The 21,328-nt window shown below is 47.4% G+C and overlaps 1 protein-coding gene across 1 annotated transcript in view; it reads left to right on the forward strand.

Moving 5' to 3' along the window:
- The first annotated feature begins 4,502 nt into the window (after positions 1–4,502).
- Nploc4 (NPL4 homolog, ubiquitin recognition factor) overlaps positions 4,503–21,328 on the forward strand; it is a 45,223-nt gene continuing 28,397 nt past the window's right edge. The window contains exons 1-7 of the mRNA XM_075989857.1: positions 4,503–4,698; positions 8,910–8,990; positions 12,382–12,494; positions 15,106–15,282; positions 17,733–17,781; positions 18,469–18,563; positions 20,631–20,754. Coding sequence (XP_075845972.1) covers positions 4,684–4,698; positions 8,910–8,990; positions 12,382–12,494; positions 15,106–15,282; positions 17,733–17,781; positions 18,469–18,563; positions 20,631–20,754 — 654 coding nt within the window. The 5' untranslated portion in view covers positions 4,503–4,683. The remainder of the gene's footprint in view (positions 4,699–8,909; positions 8,991–12,381; positions 12,495–15,105; positions 15,283–17,732; positions 17,782–18,468; positions 18,564–20,630; positions 20,755–21,328) is intronic.

Raw genomic sequence — 21,328 nt, forward strand, 5'->3', positions numbered from 1 at the left:
CCATAACCTGGCCGGGGGCCTCCTGGAGTACCTTAGGGCCAAGAAACATCTCCAACCTGAACTAGGCCATTAGAGCTAGCTCACCTGAGACAACAAGGGGCTGCTCTCTCCCTCTTCCATCCTCCATGTGAACTGAGAAAGCCACGAAGACAGGTGGCCCGGGGCCTCTCTGGACGGGTTGTAGTCCCGGTGTAACGGTATCCTTGACTGTTCTGTAAACTGTCCACCTCGGAGCTGGAGAGCTGCAGACTCCGCCCACCCAGCCATCACAGTGAGATCATGTGAGGAGTCACATTCACATTTTAGGGCTTAAGGCAGGGCCTCTGCTTCTGTAGAGCAGTTGGTTTTTCTTCTTAGACCCTAACTCTTGGCCTTGGTTCTAGGATGCACAACCGTGACTTTGATAAGGTGGCTCTGGTGCTGGCCTTGTGGCCGTCACTGGAGAGTCCCATCTGTCCTCAGCCTGGTTGGCTCACAGGCTGCTCTATCAGCGCCCTCAAGGGAGCAGATCTCTGCCAATCGGCTCACAGTGCAGTCTGCCAGGAACCCACTGGACAACGCAAATGCTAGTTTATCCTCCTAGTTTACCCAGTGCAGAAACAAACCAGTATTCACGTTCCAGATGGCCCCCTCCGAGCTTCTCAAAAGCAGGGTTTTGTTATGGTCACCATGCAGTCCCTGTGAAAGGACTTGAGATTCGCAGCAGGTTATGGAGATAGAAAGCATGTTCAATGGCTGTCAACACTGGACCCTACCAGACACCATCTGTGTGGCCCTGTGTCCCTCCACAGTTCTCCCTGCTTCTGATTGGGATCCGGATGAAATGTGGGTGTGTCTGTTAGCGTCGCTGTAGGCCCACAGGACTTTCGTAGATACCATCCACATGTTTAGGGCAAGAGAAAGATCCTGCTGGACCTGCCACACGCCCTGTCCTGTTTCCACTCCAGACCCCCTGGGGTTCAGCTTTGGATGGACATTCCAGGCCCAGCCTCTACTTTTAGCTTTATATTCCATTGTTCTGGCTTATGATTTTATAATCCAGACCAATTTGCTGGCTTCCAATGGTCAGCAAGCACCTGTGTGTCCTGGCCTTTGCCACCCCCACCGCACCATCCCCGTTGCCTGGAGTCCCCAATGTCTTCCATCCTCAACAACCCTTCTTTTTCTTTTCTTCTTCCCAGCCCATGCTGAGGATGGAATCCAGGACCTCACAGAGCTCTATCCTTACCCGTCTCTGGCAGTTCAGACTGCCTCTTCAGGCTCCCGCCACGGCTCAGGGCACAGCCACCTGCCACTATATAAATCCACTCAAACAAAATGTTCTCTGTTGGGCTAGGTTTGTAGCTCAGTGGGAGAGCATTAGCCTACTACTCTTGCATGAAGCTCTGGATCCTGATTCTGTTCCCCACATTGAAAAAAAAGGAGGAAGAGGAAGAAGGGGAAGAATACCAGAGACAGAGTTCTGACACGTGCCACAATGTGAGTGCACCTTGAAAACATGCAAAGCGATATCAGCCAGATATAGAAGTCACATTTTTTTGTTGTTGCTTTTCAAGAAAGGGTTTCTCTATGTAGCCCTGACTGTCCTGGAACTTGCTCTGTAGACCAGGCTGGCCTTGAACTCACAGATCCCTCTGCCTCTGCCTCCTGAGTTCTGGGATTAAAGGGGTGCTCCATCCTTTAAACGTCATGCCTTATTCAATTTTTCCTGCGTGTGACATTCAGGCAGGGCATTTAGCATACACCTGAGGCACCCCTATATGGACAAGGACTTGAAGCAGGGTGGAGGCTGCACCAAGTTCCTGATGGACTTGGCAGCCAATGAAAAAGCAGCTCAGGCATTGTTGTTAAAGGGTTTTGAAGATCTTCTCAATGAGGACTATGCCCACCAAAGAGGAAGTTAGAAAGGAACTCACAGCAAGAACCTAGAGGAAGGAATGGAGACAAAGGCTACAGAGAAATACTGTTCACTGGCCTATTTTCTGGCCCAATCTCAGATGGCTTTGTTAAAGAGCCTGGGCCTACCTGGCCTTGAACTCAGAGAACCACCCTTCTCTGCTTCCAAAGGACTGGGGTTATAAGTGAGTGCCAACATGCCCAGTCCCATCTTAAAAAATAAATTGTGTGCGTGTGTGCATATTGCTATAATGTGTGTGTGAAGTTCAGAGGACAACTTCCAAGAATTTGTTTTTCTTTCTACTTTGTGAGTTCAAGGGATTAAACTCAAGTTCTCAGGCTTGGCCTAGTTGTGGTAGGTGTGGCTTTGTTGTGGTAGGTGGGGCCTTGGGGGTGGGTGTGGCCTTGTTGGAGTGGGTGTGGCCTTTGCTGGGGTGGGTGTGGCCTTGGAGGAAGAGTGTCACAGGTGGGGGTGCTTTGAGATCTCAGATGCTCAAACTAGGCAGGCTAGTGGCTCACAATATCTTCCTTTGGATCTGTATACAGACCTCCCAGCTACCTCTCCAGCACCATGTATGCCTGTATGCCACCATGCTTCCCACCATGCTGACCATGGACTCTCTGAACTGCAAGCCAGACCCAATTAAATGCTTTTCTTTATAAGCTTTGCCATGGTCATGGTGTCTCTTCACAGCAATAGAAACCTTTTGTATCGGTCCTTTCTTTGGTTGTGTGTCCATCATTAACAGTCACCTGATATTCCATATCCACAATTGATCTGCCTATGGGGTAGCTGCACCAAGCAAGCCTATGTCCTTTTCCCCATGCTCCCAGGGTAAGAGCCACGCCAAGCCACGCCAAACACGAAGTTAGCATGCAGTGAAATTTGTTGATGGAATGAATACTCCAAAATTTAAATGACAGATGTTAAAGAACAGGTGTTGCCAGCACTAACATTGGCAATGATGACGGATTCAATGAATTTAACAGGAGGGGAACCAGGTATGGTGGCGCACACCTATAATCCCAGAATTTAGAAAGCAGGGGTAGGAAGATTTCAAACTTGAAACCAGCTTGGGCTACGTGAGACCGTGAGTAGCAATGGACTTTGGATGTGGACTCCTTGGTAGAGCACTTTCCTACCGCATGTGAAACTCCTGGTTGTATCCCAGTATCTATAAATCTGGGTGTGGCGGCATAATCCCAGCTCTAGGTTTGTGGAGGGGGAATGGGAGAATAAAAAAAAAAAGCTCAAGGTCAGGGCTGGAGAGGTGGCTTGACAATTGAGAACTTTTGGCGCTGTTCCAGAGAACCTGGGTTTGTCTCCCAGCACCCACATGGTGCGTCTCAACTATCTGAAACTCCAGTTCCAAGGGTTCCACTCCCTCTCTGCCTTTCTCTGGCCCCAGGTACGAACATGGTTAACATACATATATGCAGGCAAAGCACTCATACACATAAGACACATAGTCTTTTTTTTTTTAAAGATTTATTTATTATGCATACAACATTCTGTCTCCATGTATGCCCGCACACCAGAAGAGAGTGCCAGATCTCATTACAGGTGGTTGTGAGCCACCATGTGGTTGCTGGGAATTGAACTCAGGACCTCTGGGAGAGCAGCCAGTGCTCTTAACCTCTGAGCCATCTCTCCAGCCCCCGACACATAGTCTTAAAAACTAAAAGAAAAAAAAAAAGTTCAGTCAGAAGGATTGGCACACGCCTTTAATCCCAGCACCTGGGAGGCAGAGGCAGGTGGATCTTTGTGAGTTGAAGCCAGCCTGGTCTACAAAGAGGTATCTGGGCTGTTACACACAGAAACCCTGTCTCAAAAAATACCCAAAACAAAAACAAATAAAACATTCTAAAATATAAAAAGAGGTTACATGAACATGCATTCAGAAACTGATCCATTAATTTGAAATCAATGGCGGGAGTGCACGCTTTTAGATCCCAGTACAGAGAGGGAGGCACGTCACTGTGAGCTCCAAGCCAGCGTGGTTTGCATAGTGAGTTCCGGTTGCTGCAGCGAGACTCTGTTTAAAAACAAAACAAATCAAAAACTAAGCCGGGCTTGGTGGCGCAGGCCTTTAATTCCAGCACTAGGCAGGCAAGGGCTGGAGGATCTCTGTGCGTTCAAGGCCGCCAGGGTTACACAGAGAAACCCTTTCTCGAAAAACCAAAACAGTCAAACAAACAAACAAAACCACAAAAGTCAAAACCAAAAATAAACAAGAAAACAGGTGGCTTTTAGCCTCTTAAAAAGATTTCCATAATGTCTTCTTCAAACCATATGCATGAGGTTACAAAAGAAGCTCAGCTCATTGCTGGAAAATTGTGAAGACGGCACAGAACTCCCTCAACGGCTATTTTTCAAGGCGCTCTTTTCTTGGGGCTTTTCTGCATTGTTCTGCAAAGTTGAGGAACAAGTAAGTCTCTCTTTTACAGGATTCTTCCGAACCCTGAGTCTGCAGATGAGTCTAGAAGGCCCGGTCCAGAGGAGCCTGGGATGGGCGGGACCGAGGTGAGCGTGGCTCCACGTGCGCATGCGCGCGGCCGTTGGCTAGGCCGGAACCTTGTTTCGCCTCCGTGTTCGCCCGGCGGAGTGCGTTGAGCGAAGCACAGTACGTCGGCGGCTGGCGGAGCCGGGAGGTGAAGCTGGAGCGGCGGTGGCGGCGGCGGCGGGAGGCCGGGACTGGGGCTGAGGCCGAGGCGGGGACTGCGAGGCCTTTGGGGAGGCAGGCGGCGGCAACCCGGGGCCCGAATCCGGAGACAGGAGCGGCCGCCATGGCCGAGAGCATCGTGAGTGCGGCGGCCGGGAGGGAGCGGGGCTCCGGGATGAGGCAGCAGATTTGCCGGCCTCCTGGGCGGGCCCGCGCGGGACAGAGCTCGGCGCCAGCGGCTTCTCCTTACTAGCCCTGGGTTTGTGGCGGTTCCTGCTGTAGCTGAGCCCGGAGAGGTTGGCTTGTAGGAGGCCGAGTAGGCCGAGCGGTCCGAGCGGAGCGGCCTCCCTTCTCTCTGTTGCCGCAGGTTGCTCCGACAGACCCCAGCCTCCTCCCAGGCCCAGAAGCCGGTTACGTCTTTTCCTCCTATCCTTAGGGCTTTCTCCTCCCCCATCCCAGCACTGCCTCGTCATGATTTCACTCCGGAAGAGTAGTCGGGAGAAGGGCATCAGTAGGGAACCCCTTCCTCACAAAAGAAGTGTCCAAGGGGGCAGACAGCAACCTGGCGGGGCTGGCTTCTCTTTGGCAGAGACAACTTGACTACCTGTTTAAAAGATTGTAATAAAGAAGGCTGATTTCACTTTAGCCTGACTGTAGGGATTGTGACCCTCACCCTCCATGAAGTGTGTCAGGAAAAGAGGAGAAAAACCAGCGGATAGCCGTTAGTTAACTTTTGAGAATGGTGTGAGAAACAGGCCGATCTGACGGAAGAGTTGTGGTCAGCGTTGAGTTATTTGGAATTTCTGGGCGAACAGAACCGTGTTGGGTGCTTTAGGCCTGGGACAGCTCAGCGGTGCTTCCCTGTATTCCAAATAACATCACTTTTTTTCTGGATTCCCTGGGTTTCCAGGGGAGGCCAGTTCTTGAGGCGTTTGTTTTATTTTTGAGACAGTCTTACTACTTTAACCCACACCATCCTTGACCTTGGCATCTTCCTGCTCAGCTTCCTCTACCGGGATTACAGATAAGGGCTGTCATTTCTGTTAGGTTTAGAGTTCAGGCTTTTCTTTGAGCGTGTCTTCTCTTTCTCCACTGCTCCATGGTAGGGCGTCTTCTGTTCTCTCTGTCCCATTCTGGAGATGTGCAGAGAAACCTCAGAAAGGCTGACTCCGTTTAAAAGCTAAAATTTGCTATCCTAGATGACTCGCCTGGAGATAGGTGAGGTTATTAGCAGTTAGAACTGCTTCAATTTTTCCATGCACTGTGATGATCTTTACTGAGGTAAACCAGTTTGTTCAGGTATTCCAGATGCTCTCATGGGCACCATGGGTCTTAAGTTGACTTTCTCAATTGTGAGTTTTTTTTCTTTTTCTTTTTTTGGTTTTTCTAGACAGGGTTTCTCTGTAGCTTTGGTGCCTGTCCTGGAACTAGCTCTTGTAGACCAGGCTGGCCTCGAACTCCCAGAGATCCGCCTGCCTCTGCCTCCTGAGTGCTGGGATTAAAGGCGTGCGCCACCACCGCCCGGCCTCAGTTGTGAGGAGTTAATAAACTATTCTGAAGTTGATTTCAGAAGTTGTCCTTCTAAGATTTATGTGTTTATGTGTAAGGGTGTTTTGCCTGCATGTCTTTGTACTATTTGATTGCCTGGTTCCCAAAGAGGCCAGAATAAGGCATTGGATCCCCCAGGAACTGGAGTTATAGGTGGTTGTGAGACAGCTTATAGGTGGTAGGAATTGAACCCAGGTCCTCTGGGAGATCAGCCAGTGCTCTTCACTGCTGAGCCATCTGTGAACCCCATTTTGAAAAATTATATGTGTGTGTGTGCCCATGTGCATATTACTGTAGGTGTTGGTAGAAGTCAAAGCTGAAGTTACAGGCAGTTTACAGTGCAGTGTGCATGCTGGGAACTGAACGAGGATTCTCTGCAAGAGCGGTCAGTGCTCTTACTTGCTGAGCCATCTCTCTAGCCTTGCTTGTTTTTAATTCAAAGTGAGATCTTTAAAGAATTGCTGTGGAGCAATGCTTCTGAGAGATTTTCTGTTTTATTTTTTCTTGCTTTGTGACCTCATTTTGGCTACGTCCAGGCTGTCTTCTGGCTCCGGTGCACAAGCCTTCCTTAGCTTCCCAGATAATTGGAGCTGCTGGTGCTTGTTCCTCACACCTGCCTCACTCAGATCCCATGTTCTCCATGTGTCCCCATCTGTCCGATCCATGTATTCTCCTCTGTAGCCTGTGTCAGAGGTTAATCCAGAACATTTTCAGTACAAGCCTGTCTCTTGTTAAACCCAGACTCCCATGCCATGTTGTTGATCAGGTAAAGTGACTTGCACTGTAGAATTCTTCTTAGGTAAGGTAGGTGTTGTGGCATAGGCCTGTAATTCCAGACTTTGGAAGTGAGGCATGGAGGATAGAGGGTTTGAAGTCAGTTTGGTCTACATGGTGTGTGCAACCAAATCAGAATCAACCAAACAAAAGGATTCTTTCTTGCGATTTCTTTCTCACAGTGCCTGGGTGACAGGCTCCCATCCTGAGTGACTGGAGTGAAGCAGAGGGCTTCACTTTTCGACGTGCCTCAGTGTTGAAGACAGATTGAAGAATCAAATATGTTGAAATAGTTTCCTTACACTTCTAAAGGTGTTTTTCCTAGGTAGCAAATCCTAAGAGGAGAGTGCTGAAAATGAGAACTCACTTATGTTTGAGCTCAATACAGATGACTGAGCAGGGTGAGGAAACGAGACAGATGTGGCTAAAAAGCAGACATGTGCAGTTTTGTACCCTTTGACGATTGGCACATTCACAGCGATTACCCAGACCAGAATCTAAACGTTGAGCATGCAGGAGAACAAGTGAAAGCCACTAAACATTGAGAGACATGATTGTGCTACATTAGAAAATCCATGTTAATTTTAATTGGTTTGATGGAAGTAGACAGAGTTCAGTTGCCTGTGAGCCGCCGTGAGTCCTCAGTGTGTCAGGAGAAAGTTTTAGCAATGCCTTGTCACAGTTTCCATCTGCAAAGCGTTTTCTATGTCGTGCACCATTGCTGACTGCTGGAGCAGGAAGTGCGCAGAGACCACTTCTGAGGTCTTCCTTCTCAGCCCTCGGGGACTGGACAGCAGCTGCCTGCCTGGTTTATAGGGTGTGCCAGTTCATGCCAGCATAATGAATGACATCTTCTCAGAAAGCTTGGATCAGTGTGGAAATCAAGACTTTATAAACTGGCCCGTGTGTAGGAGTCTTGTAGGCCAGCCAGCGTGTTTAGCTTTGCCTTGCCGTGGACATACATTTTGTTAAAACCCTGCCTAGAAACCAGACTATTAATAATAGAGTTTACCATGGTATTAAGGGCCTTCATTTTATTTTTTAATTAATTTATTGTTTATGTGTTTATTCGTGTGGGTGTGCGCGCACGCACACGTGTGAATTTATGTGCCCACAAGCACGCGGGATCCTGTGGAGCAGAAGTGAGCATTTCGTCCCCTGGACCTGGAGCTACAGACAGTTGAGAGCTGCCATGTAGGTGCTGGGAATTGAACCCGATCTTCTGTTAGAGCAGCTATAGCTCTTAAGGGCTGATCCATCTCTTCAGCCCTTTTGTTTTTTAAAAATGGTTTCATGTGATGCCCTCTTCTGACCTTGAAGGGCAGTACATGCATGTGGTGTACAGACTTATGTTCGGGCAGGTAAAACACTTACACATGTAAAATAAAATTAAAAAAAAGAATCTGTCTTACGATGGTGTCATGTAGCCCAGGCTAGCCTTTTCTGTTGCTCTTGCCTCTACTTCTGGAGTGCTTGGAATTACAGCTATTCCCAGCATGTTTAGCTTTGACACTGTTTGTGTGCTCTACACGGAACTATAAGGGGTGTGAGTCAGAGTGTACTCTAGCCCGTTTCTCATGTGTTGATGTACCCCGCCTCTCTTGTTTCCCCTTCTATCAAAATGGAGTTGGGGATTGAGACGGGGAAGCATTGAGACTAGGGAGATGGTTTAGTGAAGGGCTTGCTTTGCGGGCCTGAGGGCCTGAGTTCGGGACTCAGCGGTGCACATCTAATTTAGCACTGCAAAAAGGGGAGATGGCTGGGGCCCAGCTGCTCGCTGGCCAGCCAGTGTAGCTGAAATGTTCAGTGAGCTCTGCCCCCAAAAGCTAGTGGAGAGCGGTAGAGGAAGACACCCTTTGTGGCTTCTTGGTACCATGTGTGAATGTGCCGTACCTGTGTGTACACAGCAAAGGAAGGTGGGGAAAAGTGACTTTTACCTTTGGTTTCAATAATCCAGATGCCCAAGACTTAAGTATGAGTCTTAGGTGCCTCGCTGGCACACTGACCTTCTTCCTTCACTTACAACAGATAATCCGCGTCCAGTCCCCGGATGGAGTGAAGCGCATCACAGCCACAAAGAGAGAAACAGCGGCAACGTTTTTGAAGAAGGTACCTGTGACATCTTTCAGGGCTTGTTTCCTCCAGTGTTCCTGTCCGTGCCTTTCCTCATTTCCTTTTTCACTGCTGCCACCAGGTTGTCACTTGTGTGGCTTTCTCTGTGTGGGTGAACTGGATACCTGCTGGGTCATTTGGTGGTGGTGGTGGGGGGGGCAAAGGTGGGGAGGGAGAGAGGGAGATGGGGCAGGCAGAGACAGAAAGTTCTAAGCCTCACTCTGTAGACTGGCCTTGGACTTGAAGCCATTCTCCTGCCTCAGCTTCTTGAGTGCTGCTGGGAGTACAAATATGAGTCACTGTGCTGTACTCTGTCCGAATCATATGTCTGTCACGGTTGCTATCTACCAGACCGTGGGGAGATGGCAAAGGACTTCGCAAGAGTAATTTTTGAGAATGAAAATTCAGAACTGAGCGTGGTGCTCACACCTGTGGTTTGTTCTCAGGAGGCTGAAATGAGAGGTTTAGGGCCTGCATAGGCCTTGTAGTGAACTGCAGATCAGCCAGAGCCATGGAATGAGACACTCCTCACACACCGAGCAAGGAACATGTCTCATACAAACAGAATTTGGAGAAAACTTCAGTTTGCTAAAGGGACATTATTAAAAAGAAATGTTTAGAATGATTCCATTCTATTTACTTATTTTTGTTTTGTTTTGAGACAGTGTTTCTCTATATAGTCCTGGCTGTTTTGGAACTCTATGTAAACCAGGCTGTCCTCAGACTTATAGATATTTGTCTGCCTCTGCCTCCTGAGTGCTGGGATTTGAAGGTGTGTGACACCACACTAAGCTCCTTCTTTTTATTTTTTTGAGATTGTGCTAACTAGCCCAGAACATACCATGTAGATCAGGCTGGCCTTGTCATGCTGGCTTTGATTTCAGAAAGGTCTGTCTGCCTCAGCCTCCTGATTATTTATTTTATGAGTGTGAGTATTTTGCCTGTGTGTATGCCTGTACCACATACATGCATAGTTCATGGTAGCCAGAAAAGGTGTTGGATTCTCCTGGAACAGGAGTTACAGGTGGTTGTGAGGCACCATGTTGATGCTGGTAACTGATTCTGGGTCCTTTGCAACAGCATACAGTACAGTGCTATTAACAGCTGACCCATCTCTCCAGCCCTGCCCCCCACACATCTTTTTTTTTTTTTTTAAGTTTTTAATGTGTATGGGTGTTTGGCCTGCATGTGTTGCCAGGTTTGTAGACATTTGCTGCACGCCTGTTTAGCAGATATAACTGGGCTGTTCTGGCAATTTTGTCATTTTTATGTTCACAGATCTGTCAGTAGGATATTTGTACCATATACAATATTAGGTGGCTGTGAAGGCCAGAAGAGGGGGCTCAGATCCAGTTGGAATTGAGTTAAAGATGGTTGTGAATTGCAATTGCCACATGGGTGATTGGAATTGAACCTGGGTCCTTCAGAAGAGCAGCCAGTGCTCTTAACCACTGAACCATTTCTTCAGGATACTCCTTCCCTCTCCAGTTCTCTTTTAGAGAATTAAAGCCACATATTTTGAATCTGTGTATAGGGAGCGATGGAGAGAGCTTGGGTCAGACTTCAGGTGTATGGGAAGTCTTGAGCAAAGCAGGGACAGTAGCTTTTGTTTTACACTTTGTACCAAAGGCCAGCAAATTGTGGCCCCCTCTTTTTTATCGTTGTTAATATAATATATAAATAAGTGGAAGTAATATAATTCTCAATTTTATTTGCTTAATTAGCAGCATTTTTTAAAAATTTTATTTTGTTTGCATTGGTGTTTTGTCTGCATGCATGTGTGAGGGTGTGAGATCTTGGAGTCACAGACAGTTGTGAGCTGCCATGTGGATGCTGAGAATTGAACCTGGGTCCTCTGGAAGAGCAGTCAGTGCTCTTAACCACTGAGCTATCTCTCCAGACCCGCTATTAGCAACATTTTATAACCAAGCACAGTGTCATTCTTTTTTTTTTTGTTTTGTTTTGTTTTGTTTTGATTTTTCGAGACAGTTTCTCCGTGGCTTTTTGGTTCCTGTCCTGGAACTAGCTCTTGTAAACCAGGCTGGCCTTGAACTCACAGAGATCCCCCTGCCTCTGCCTCCCGAGTGCTGGGATTAAAGGCGTGCGCCACCACCGCCCGCCTCACAGTGTCATTCTTGAAGTATTTTCTTTTTTCTTTAATATTTATTTATTATGTATGCAATATTCTGTCTGCGTGTATGCCTGCAGGCCAGAAGAAGGCACCAGACCTCATTACAGATGGTTGTGAGCCACCATATGGTTGCTGGGAATTGAACTCAGGACCTTTGGAAAAGCAGGCAATGCTTTTAACCACTGAGCCATCTCTCCAGCCCTTGAAGTATTTTCTTTGCTGACGTATTTGGAGTGTTGGAGGCACTTGCTGCATGTCTTCAACCCTAGACACAGTCGAGTTTCAGTGTCACTGTGTGCCTGGAAACTAAACGTGGGACTTATTTATTTATTATGTATACAGCGTTCTGTGTACACCAGAGGAGGGCACCGGGTCTCATTACAGATGGTTGTGAGCCACCCTGTGGCTGCTAGGAATTGAACTCAGGACCTGGAAGAGCAGCCAGTGCTCTTAACCGTTGAACCATCTCTCCAGTCCTGCTTTAGTACTTTTTAAAAGTTATTTGGAAATCACTTTCTGTTCACAGGGTCTAACTCTGCTGAGTCAGCTTCTCTGCAGGTCCTGTTCCAAAGGGTCCTCTTCTGCCACTGTTCAGAGGACACTGACTCCCAGTCACCTGGCTGCTCATTGCATTTTAACTAGCAGAGCTCAGCGACCAACTTTTCCGTTCTTTGGTCATTCATTAATTGGTGTGTTTGGTAGGGTAGAAAGTTAGGCCATTGGTAGTGACAAGTTCACGCAGTCTAGGCAGGTAGTCAGTTTGGATACAGACGGGCTGTAAGGCCATCTTGTTTACAAGATATGTCTGTGTTCAAGATGGCATTATGGCCATTTGTAACATGTTTTTTTATGTTTTTTTGACATGTTTTAATATAATTAAATTTATTTTTGGCTTTTTGAAACAGCGTTTCTCTGTGTAACCACCCTAGCTGTCCTGGAACTTGCCCTGTAGACCAGGTTGGTCTCGAACTCATAGAGATCTGCTTGCCTCTGCCTCCCAAGAGGGACTGAAGGTGTGCGCCACCACTGCCTGGCTTAGCTTCAGCTCTTACATTATTTATACAAGGCCTGTGTTTCCCGTGGATCTCTTACCTAAGTTGGCCCTGGTATGAGAAGTACAGGTTTTCTTAGAGTGAAGCGACAAGAGACCTGTCTGATGAGCTCGTTCTGACTTTACCAAGTGTCCCCCGTGGTCCTGGTGGCCTGTGGCGGGTCCGTGGGGATGCTTCACTCCATTTCTTTGTTTGGGGCTTGTAGGTTGCAAAGGAGTTTGGATTCCAAAACAACGGCTTCTCGGTTTACATCAATAGGAACAAGACTGGAGAGATCACAGCGTCTTCCAGCAAATCCCTTCATCTGCTAAAAATCAAGTAAGTATCCTGCGGTGGGAGGAACTAGATCAAGGCCCCAGCTGAGGCTGCCTGGATTTCCTCTTAACCTCTGGGCACTGCTCTAATTATGGCCTGTGAGTTACCACTGTGTTGCTTGGCCAGTGTGCAACAGTCATACTAGACCAGCAGTTACTGATGGCGGGTTTGACCCTGGGATTCTGGAATGGTGTTAGGACAAGGTTATCTGAAGTAGGGTCAACAATAGGGTAGATGACATAGAGCCCAGCTGTTTGGGAAGAGATCACGCCACGTCAGCCCCGCTTACTGAGAAGACAGGCAAGATAGGGTGACCCGTTTCTACTTAAGTTGTCAGTGAGGCTTTGGGAAAGGCCTCCTACTCATCTCCTGTTTATGGTGCTGTCTGACCTGAGTGCACAGTGTGCAGAGGCGCAGATGTTTGGCTTTGATCTACAGCATGCTCCGCCTCTTCTAAACTGCGCCTGCATTAGTGAGCATGTCCTGGAACTAGCTCTTGTAGACCAGGCTGGTCTTGAACTCACGGAGGTCGGTCCGTCTGTCCTTCTGTCTGTCTGTCTGTCTGTTTCTCCCTCCCTCCCTCCCTCCCTCCCTCCCTCCCTCCCTCCCTCCCCCGAGTGCTGGGATTAAAGGTGTGTGCCACTACCGCTTGGTGCTTGGTGAGATAAACTTTTAAAAATTTGAAATATTTAAAAAGTATGTGAAAGTAAAGGACAGCCAGAGCGGCATAGTGTGACCTGGTCTCAGACTTTAAAACTATACAGTGTGACCTGGTCTCAGACTTTAAAACTATACAGTGTGACCTGGTCTTGGACTTTAAAACTATACAGTGTGACCTGGTCTTGGACTTTAAAACTATACAGTGTGACCTGGTCTCAGACTTTAAAAGGGCCTGAGGAGATGGTCAGAAGTTAAGGGCACCGACTGCTCTTCCAAAGGACCTGGGTTCGATTCCCAGCAACCACATGGTGGCTCACACCCTCACACAGACTTACATATAGGCAAAATTCCAATGCATATAAAAGTAAAATAAATAAGTTATTTAAAAAAAAAACTTAAGGAAAGAGAATATGGCTTGAGTCTCTGACACAGTCTAGGAGGCTGAGGAGAGTTGAGCTGGAAGCTGTCCCTCCCTCCTACCCCGTGGGATACTTTCACAACTGCTCTCTGGGTTCCTTGCCCTGAAACCTGATTGGGTAATACACTGTCTCTGGGTGTTGCCCTTGCCTAGGAAGTACAGCATGTCTGTTTTCCCCTTTCATACTGTCTTGTTCTGAGCTGGAGTCCCTATTTCAGACTCGAGACGCAAACCCTCGTACCACTCTTGCTTCCAATCCTGTCTTCTCAACACCGCTGTCACCTTGCCGGAAGTGCTGTCCCTCCGAGCTGTGCCCCTAGGTCTTCGCTCCCCATTTTCTTAAAAAAAAAATATTTATTATTCTGCCTGAAGACCAGAAAAGGGCAGCAGACCTCATTACAGATGGTTGTGAGCCACAATGTGGATGCTGGGAATTGAACTCAGGACCTTTGGAAGAGCAGACAATGCTCTTAACCACTGAGCCATCTCTCCAGCCCCTCCGCTCCCCATTTTATTTTTATTTTTTATTTTTTTTGTTTTTTTTCGAGACAGGGTTTCTCTGTGGCTTTGGAGCCTGTCCTGGAACTAGCTCTGTAGACCAGGCTGGTCTCGAACTCACAGAGATCTGCCTGCCTCTGCCTCCCGAGTGCTGGGATTAAAGGCGTGCGCCACCACCGCCCGGCTGCTCCCCATTTTAAAACTTTATTTTGGGACAGTCTTTCTGTGTTGCCCAGGCTAGCTCTGTACTTTACCTTGTCTCAGTCTCCAGTTTCATGGAGGCGTTTTCTCAATTGTGTCCCTAGTTCTCTAGTTTGTGTCTAACTGATCTAAAAAGATAAATAAGAAATAAAAAAACAAAACCAACAAAACCACCAACCAGGACAGTCAGGATTGTGCCTGTGGAGTTGACGGTGGCAGATGTTTGAGGCTGTAGATGAGAAGAGCAAGATGTGAAATAACTTCTCAGTCAGTTGTTGTGACGGCTTTATCCGTGCCCGGGTGCTTGTGAATCAGTGACGGCTTCATCCGTGCCCGGGTGCTTGTGAATCAGTGATGGCTTCATCCTTGTCCGGGTGCTTGTGAATCAGTGACGGCTTCATCCTTGTCCGGGTGCTTGTGAATCAGTGACGGCTTCATCCTTGTCCGGGTGCTTATATATGAGCTACATAGATAGATGGAGAGCTGAATACAGGGCTTAGGAGTGGCAGAGAAGAATCCGTACCTAGAAGGAACAGAAGGGCTGCCATCAGGGCCCAGGTGAGCACAAGCTGTGTTACATGTACAGTCATACACTAGATATGTCTCACAGCCTTCAAAATAAATTGGTAAGAGCAGTTAAATTTCAGAGAATCTGCACTGATGTGTATAATGCCAAGAAACAAATGATTCTGTTCTCTTAAAATCAGGAGCTTCCCTATGTAGGGCTTTAGGCTGTAGAATTTGTCTTTGGAAGCTATCAGATTCATGTATCCACACCAAACTGTGTGGTTTGGTTTTGGAGGAAAGAATGGCATTTGATGTTTGTCCTTTGAACAGGCATGGCGATTTGTTGTTCCTGTTTCCCTCGAGCCTTGCTGGACCTTCGACTGAAATGGAGACATCGACCTCAGTAGGGTTAAAGGCCTTTGGTGCTCCTAATGTGGTTGAAGATGAGATCGATCAATATCTCAGCAAACAGGACGGGAAGATTTATAGGAGCCGGGACCCACAGCTGTAAGTGCTCTGTAAGGCTCCTGCCTTGGTGGGCGCCTAATGGATCATTAGAGGAAATATTTCAGAGCTTTTGTGATCTTAGCCCTTGGGGGTAGGCTAGCTCACGAGACCCAGTCATAACAAGTTCCATGTTAGTAAGTATCTGGTAAGGTGAAAGATCTGAGTTTTGCCGTCTATTTTCGCATTATTTTACTGCGTGTTACCTTGGCAACTTTAAAACAGATTCCACACAAAGTGATTAGTAGGAGTATAAGCCTGGGGGAAGTGGTGCACACCTTAGCCAGCATTTAGTCAGAGGCAGGCAGATGTCTGAGTCTGAGGCCAGCTTCGTTTTTAGAGTGAGTTCCAGGACAGCCAGGGAGGTTACACAGAGAAATCTGCCCCCCCCCCCCCCAAAAAAAACAAAACAAAAAGACAAACAAAAAATATTAGGAGTATGTGAACACTAAGTGAAAGGTGTCTAGGGACAGCTGGGGTCTATTCTGGGGCCCCTTTAGATACATGGCCCCTCCCACACAGAGGTAGCAGAAGGGACGGATGGTTCAGTAAGGGCTAAGGCTCTGACTTCTCGGGAGCAGGAGCATGGCCATCGGTAGGACGGCCTGGGCACTAGGTGCCAGTGTGTGCCCTCCAGTTATGTGGAATGTAGTACGTTGTACATTCCTTCATTTTAGACTTTTCCGTAATTCTTTTTACAAAAACCAGTTAGGGACTGGAGAGCTGGCTCAGCAGTTTGATTCTCAGCGTCTACCTGGCATCTTACAGCTGTCTGGGCTCTGAGCACCGGGCGTGCTGCACATGCACACAGGAAAAGAGGGACACCAGCCGGAAACGTGGATTGGCTCCCAGCAATGTGAACGTACGGGAGTGGAGCTGTGTGTCTCTGCAGTGGGTGCCACTCTGTAAATGTGGTCAGGGACTGACACTGGGACCCTGGAAATCCAAGTGCTACATCAGCAACTTGTGTGTAAGGTGGACTAGGCACAGAGGCTGCCTTTCCTTTGTGTTTCTCCCCAGGAACTCACCATGGTCTGGGCTTTCATGTCTCCAATAGCTATTTTTAGAACACCTGCTCCCATGTGTTAATTTTGCTCTTCAGAAATGAGCCGGCCTAGGGATTAACACGCCTTTAATCCCAGCACTCAGGAGGCAGAGGCAGGTGGATCTCTGGGAGTTCGAGGCCAGCCTGGTCTACAAGAGTTAGTTCCGGGACAGGCACCAAAGCTACAGAGAAACCCTGTCTTGAAAAACCAAAAAAAAAAAAAAAAAAAAAAAAGAAATGAACCGGCCTCTTACTATGGAGGAGCACAGCGTCCACCTCTTTTCTTACTATAGAGAAGTCCAGAGTCCACCTCTTCTCTTAATATAGAGGAAACACAGTGTCCACCTCTTTTCTTACTATAGAGAAGCACAGGGTCCACCTCTTCTTTTTTCCCTTTCTTTTTTCCCCCCATGGTGGGTTTCTTTGTGAACCCTGGCTGTCTTAGAACTTGCTGTGTAGACCAGGCTGGCCTCGAGCTCCCAGGATCTGCTTGCCTGAGTGTTGGGATTAAAGATGTGCCACATCACGCCTGGGTTAGGCAAGACATTCACCACTCCATTAAGCCTCTCTTGGTTGTGCCACCAATGCCTAGCTAGTCTAGCTCTTTGTTCCTTAGGACTACAGTTTGACGTTCCTCTCCATCCCACTGCTGCCCTCATAACTGAGCATCTCGCTTCCCAGGGCCTGGGATGTCCTGCACCCAGATCCTTGGCATCCTTGTGTTTCCTGGGTGTGCATGATGTGCACATTTCAGACCTAGGGCTGCTGTGCAGCACCATCAGGGCTTCTACCCTTTTCATTCAGTATTGGCTGTCCTGTAATTCACTCTGTGAATCAGGCTGGCCTTGATTTTAGAGATCCACCTACCCCTACTTCTCAAGTGCTGGGATTAAAGGTGTGCACCACCACTGCCCAGCTTTTCCTTAACATTTTTATTTAATGTGACTTAAGACATTTTATTTTCCATGTTGGAGATGGAGCATCACCTTGTGTGTTTGGGAAGCACTCTATTTTTAGTTAGTGTCATGTTAAGCAGCAGTGGTTATGGTCAGGTTTCTCACTTTCCTTTTCCTTCATTTCCCCTCCCCTTTCCATTTCTTCTCCTCCCCACACCATTCTTCCTTTCTTCTCTACCCCTTTCCCATCCTCTTTTGAGACAGGTCCTCTCTGTGTAGCCCTGTCAGCCAGACTGGCCTTGAACTTGCTTTGAGTCTTCTTGATGCCTCCTGTAGTTTTCTTCTGATACATATCAGAATAAATAATAGATATTGCAATGGAAACATCTGTATTTGTAGGGAAGCACTTACCAAAGTGTGATATACGTTTTAAATATCAAAAATATTGGGAAGTAGCAACAGAAAATAACCTTTGTGTCCCTGTGCCTTTTTTTACCCTGTGCACACTCCAGATGTCGCCATGGCCCCTTGGGGAAGTGTGTGCATTGTGTCCCACTGGAGGTAAGTCTGTACAGGGAGCTTTTGGCTGGGCAGCTGGCTCAGCACTTTCTAGTCCCTAAACTTGGGTGTTGTGGCTCTTAAAAGAATTTTTCTATTTATCGTCTTTAGGCCTTGTATTCCCAGCAGTACAGTGGCACAGAGAATCTGAGACTTATTTATGGGAGTGACCTTCTAGGGGATTGAGTGGCCGAGGCGTTGTGTGCTGATGAAGAGCGTGTGCGGTTGTCATAGACGATTATTCTCTGACACATGGCTGGGCTCTCGCTTCCTGCTTGTCATGGCTCTGATTGACTGTGTCTGAGTCCTATGTCTCCTGTTGATTTATTTGTCTGTTTCTGTGTGTGTGTGTGTGTGTGTGTGTGTGTATGTGTGTGTGTGTGTGAGAGAGAGAGAGAGAGAGAGAGAGAGAGAGAGAGAGAGAGAGAGAGGATTGACTCAGTGCTGTGCTACTAAGTTGTATCCTCAGGCCTTTTGTGACTTACAAAATTTTCTTAGAGCTGTAGTTTTTAATAGGAGTGCATTTTATCTTGAAAATGTAACTCGTACAGAGAAAAGCTTGATTCTGACCGTGAACCAGTGAATACCCAGCTTTGCCCCCCTCTCTGTCTGATCCCCTGCACAGTAAGATTGAAGTCTCATGTACCCTGGCAGACCCATGACCACTCATTTCCTGTATATTGTTGATAGCCATTTGATGAGGACTATCTGAACCACTTGGAGCCTCCTGTGAAGCACATGTCCTTCCATGCCTACATCCGGAAGCTGACTGGAGGGGCTGACAAGTAAGTACTCTATCCTGGCCCTAGCATCCAGACTCTGATGCATGTCTGATGGTTCTGTGTATAGTCTCTGAGCGTGGGGATGCAGAAGAGAAGGAGGGCAGTGCACAGAGCAGTTGTCTTGAATATTGTCTGTCCACAGTGCGCAGGAAAGCAGACAGACTCACAGCTGATGGTAGGTGTGGAGTTGCCTGGTGAACCTCCGTGTCTCACCACCTCTGCGCCACCCCGTGAGGATCTCAGTTCACCAACCTTAGCCCTGCTTGCTCTTTCCCCAGGGCTCTCCTGTTAGTCAAGTTCACTTTTACAGCTGGGGTGGGGCTGAAGCCACAACTCTATATGGGTTGCATTCTGGTACCACAGGGCTCCAGTTAGCATATTTGGTCCAGTGGGTGGTGTAAGCAGCCTCCTCTTTGCCCAAATTCTGGTGGCCAGAAAGGTGAACTAAGACTGGTGTTTGTTTGATTTTCTTTAGGCTTTGCTATGAGTCTTAAACTTGAGATCCTCTTGCCTCAGCATCCTGAGTGCTGGGATTGCAGATGTATACTGTCTCTCCAGGCTGCATTTGTTTTCTTTTTAACCTGTGTGGAATGTTTGTCTGTGTAGCTCCTTTTGTGTGCACCTGATCGGAGAGTAACAGACTTGCTGGTAGCTTTGTATTTCCTGTCACTGATAAGAAGAGATGGCACTGGGTCCAAGTCAAGGTGCTGACATCCAAAATTACTTTCTAATTTTATTTATTTTGGTTTTTTTGAGCTAGAGTTTCTCTGTAGCTCTGGCTGTCTTAGAACTTAACTCTGTAGACCAGGATGTCTCCAAACTCAGAAATCCTCCTGCCTCTTGAGTGCTGGGATGACTGTTTAAAATGTTAGACTGGGAATGGAGTGGAGCTGGAGAGATGGCTCAGCAGTTAGAGCACTGGCTGCTCTTCCAGGGGACCTGGGTTCAATTTCCACCTCCCACAGGGCAGCTCACAGCTCTCTGTAACTCTAGTTCTAGGGGACCCAACACCAATGGACATAAAATAAAAATAAATAAGTTAAAAAATAAAGCAAAAAACCTTCAAAAAATAAAAAAGGTTAGACTAGGAGCAAATCATCACCAAAGTTGCACGCTTGACTGTCAGTGTGGAGCTGTGGGTTCTCTGGTTTTTGCACACTTGACTGTCAGGGGAGCTGTGGGTTCTCTGGTCTTTGAAGCAGGCAGATTTACTGTAGGAGGTGCCCGCTCATTCTCTGTCAGTCTGGGTCAAGGAAGGACTCGTGTGGGGACACGGCTGCTGTGTATAGCCTAGGAGCAGAGGTTTTACCTTTTGTGCTCAGATGCTGGTTCATCCTGGGCTTGTGAGAAAGCATTTAGTACCAGGCGAGGTAACCATGCCCACCCCCCTTTCTTTTGGTTTTTCGAGACAGGGTTTCTTTGTAGCTTTGGAGCCTGTCCTGGAACTAGCTCTTGTAGACCAGGTTGGTCTCGAACTCACAGAGATCCTCCTGCCTCTGCCTCCCGAGTGCTGGGATTAAAGCTGTGCACCACTGCCTGGGTGCAATTTTTATTTATGAAACAGATGTCACATTTTACAATTTAAATATGTATAGTTTTTTTGGGACCGTTATGTCTTAATAAAGCTGGGGGAGAAAATGGAGATTGGTGAGATATGACAAGGTAAAGGAACTTACTGCCAAGCCTGGCCTAGGTTCTAAATTCAATCCCTGACCAGGCCCCACATGGTGGAAGGAGAGAACTAACAGTTGCAAGTGACCTCTGACCTCCATATGAATGCACACACGCACTAAATATATATAATGTAATAAACAACTTGTATAAAGCAACAAAGTGAAATTAATGGAGCATTCTGTGATTGAGAAAACCAACATCACTTAGCAGAAATCCCCTAGGTCCGTGGTAGGTAGGTCCACTACTTCCTCACTGATGAGCTGCAGAAGGTAGATGACAGGGATTCAGCAGTGTTCTCACTGTCTGGTGGTGGAAGCTGTCTCACAGAACCTTCTAGTCTCTGCCTTGGAACCCACTGTTGTCATGTTTAACTCGGTCTCTTGTCTTCTCCCTCAGGGGGAAGTTTGTTGCCCTGGAGAACATCAGCTGCAAGATTAAGTCAGGCTGTGAGGGACACCTCCCATGGCCCAATGGTATCTGCACCAAATGCCAGCCTAGTGCCATCACGCTCAACAGACAGGTGAGGCTGCCCGTAGTGTTGGTGAAAAGCGGACACTTCCTTCGTGGTGTTCCGTCCCTCCGTCCATTTATATTTTTTTTCCCATTTATATTTTTAATTATATGTTTTTTTGTTCTGTTGTGGTTTTTTTTTTTTTTTGGCTTGTTTGTTTGTTTTTGAGACAGGGTTTCTCTGCGTAGCAGTGGCTGTCCTGGAACTCAGAGATCTACCTGCCTCTTCCTCCCAAGTGCTGGGATTAAAGGTGTGTGCCGGTACCTGACTGGGGTGGAAGAGGAATATTAGACCCCCTGGAATTAAAGTTACAGGGAGTCTTAAGCCTCCTGACGTGGTTGCTAGGAACTGAACTTGGATCCCCTGGGCAGCAAGTGCTTTTAACCGCTGAGTCATCTCTCTAGCTCCTCTGGTGTTTTTAGATCTGCCTTTCTGTGGCAGCCATAAATGAAAGATAAGTTTCTAGTGCTTGCAGGTGTGGGGTTTAGAGTTTTGATTCCATTTGGTTAGCTTGTGCAGAGAAGGGATTTTTCTTTAAAAGGCATTTAAAAATATTTATTATTTTTATCTTATATATATTTGC

Source organism: Microtus pennsylvanicus, chromosome 11 (assembly GCF_037038515.1).
Source record: "Microtus pennsylvanicus isolate mMicPen1 chromosome 11, mMicPen1.hap1, whole genome shotgun sequence".
Taxonomy (NCBI): Eukaryota; Metazoa; Chordata; class Mammalia; order Rodentia; family Cricetidae; genus Microtus; species Microtus pennsylvanicus.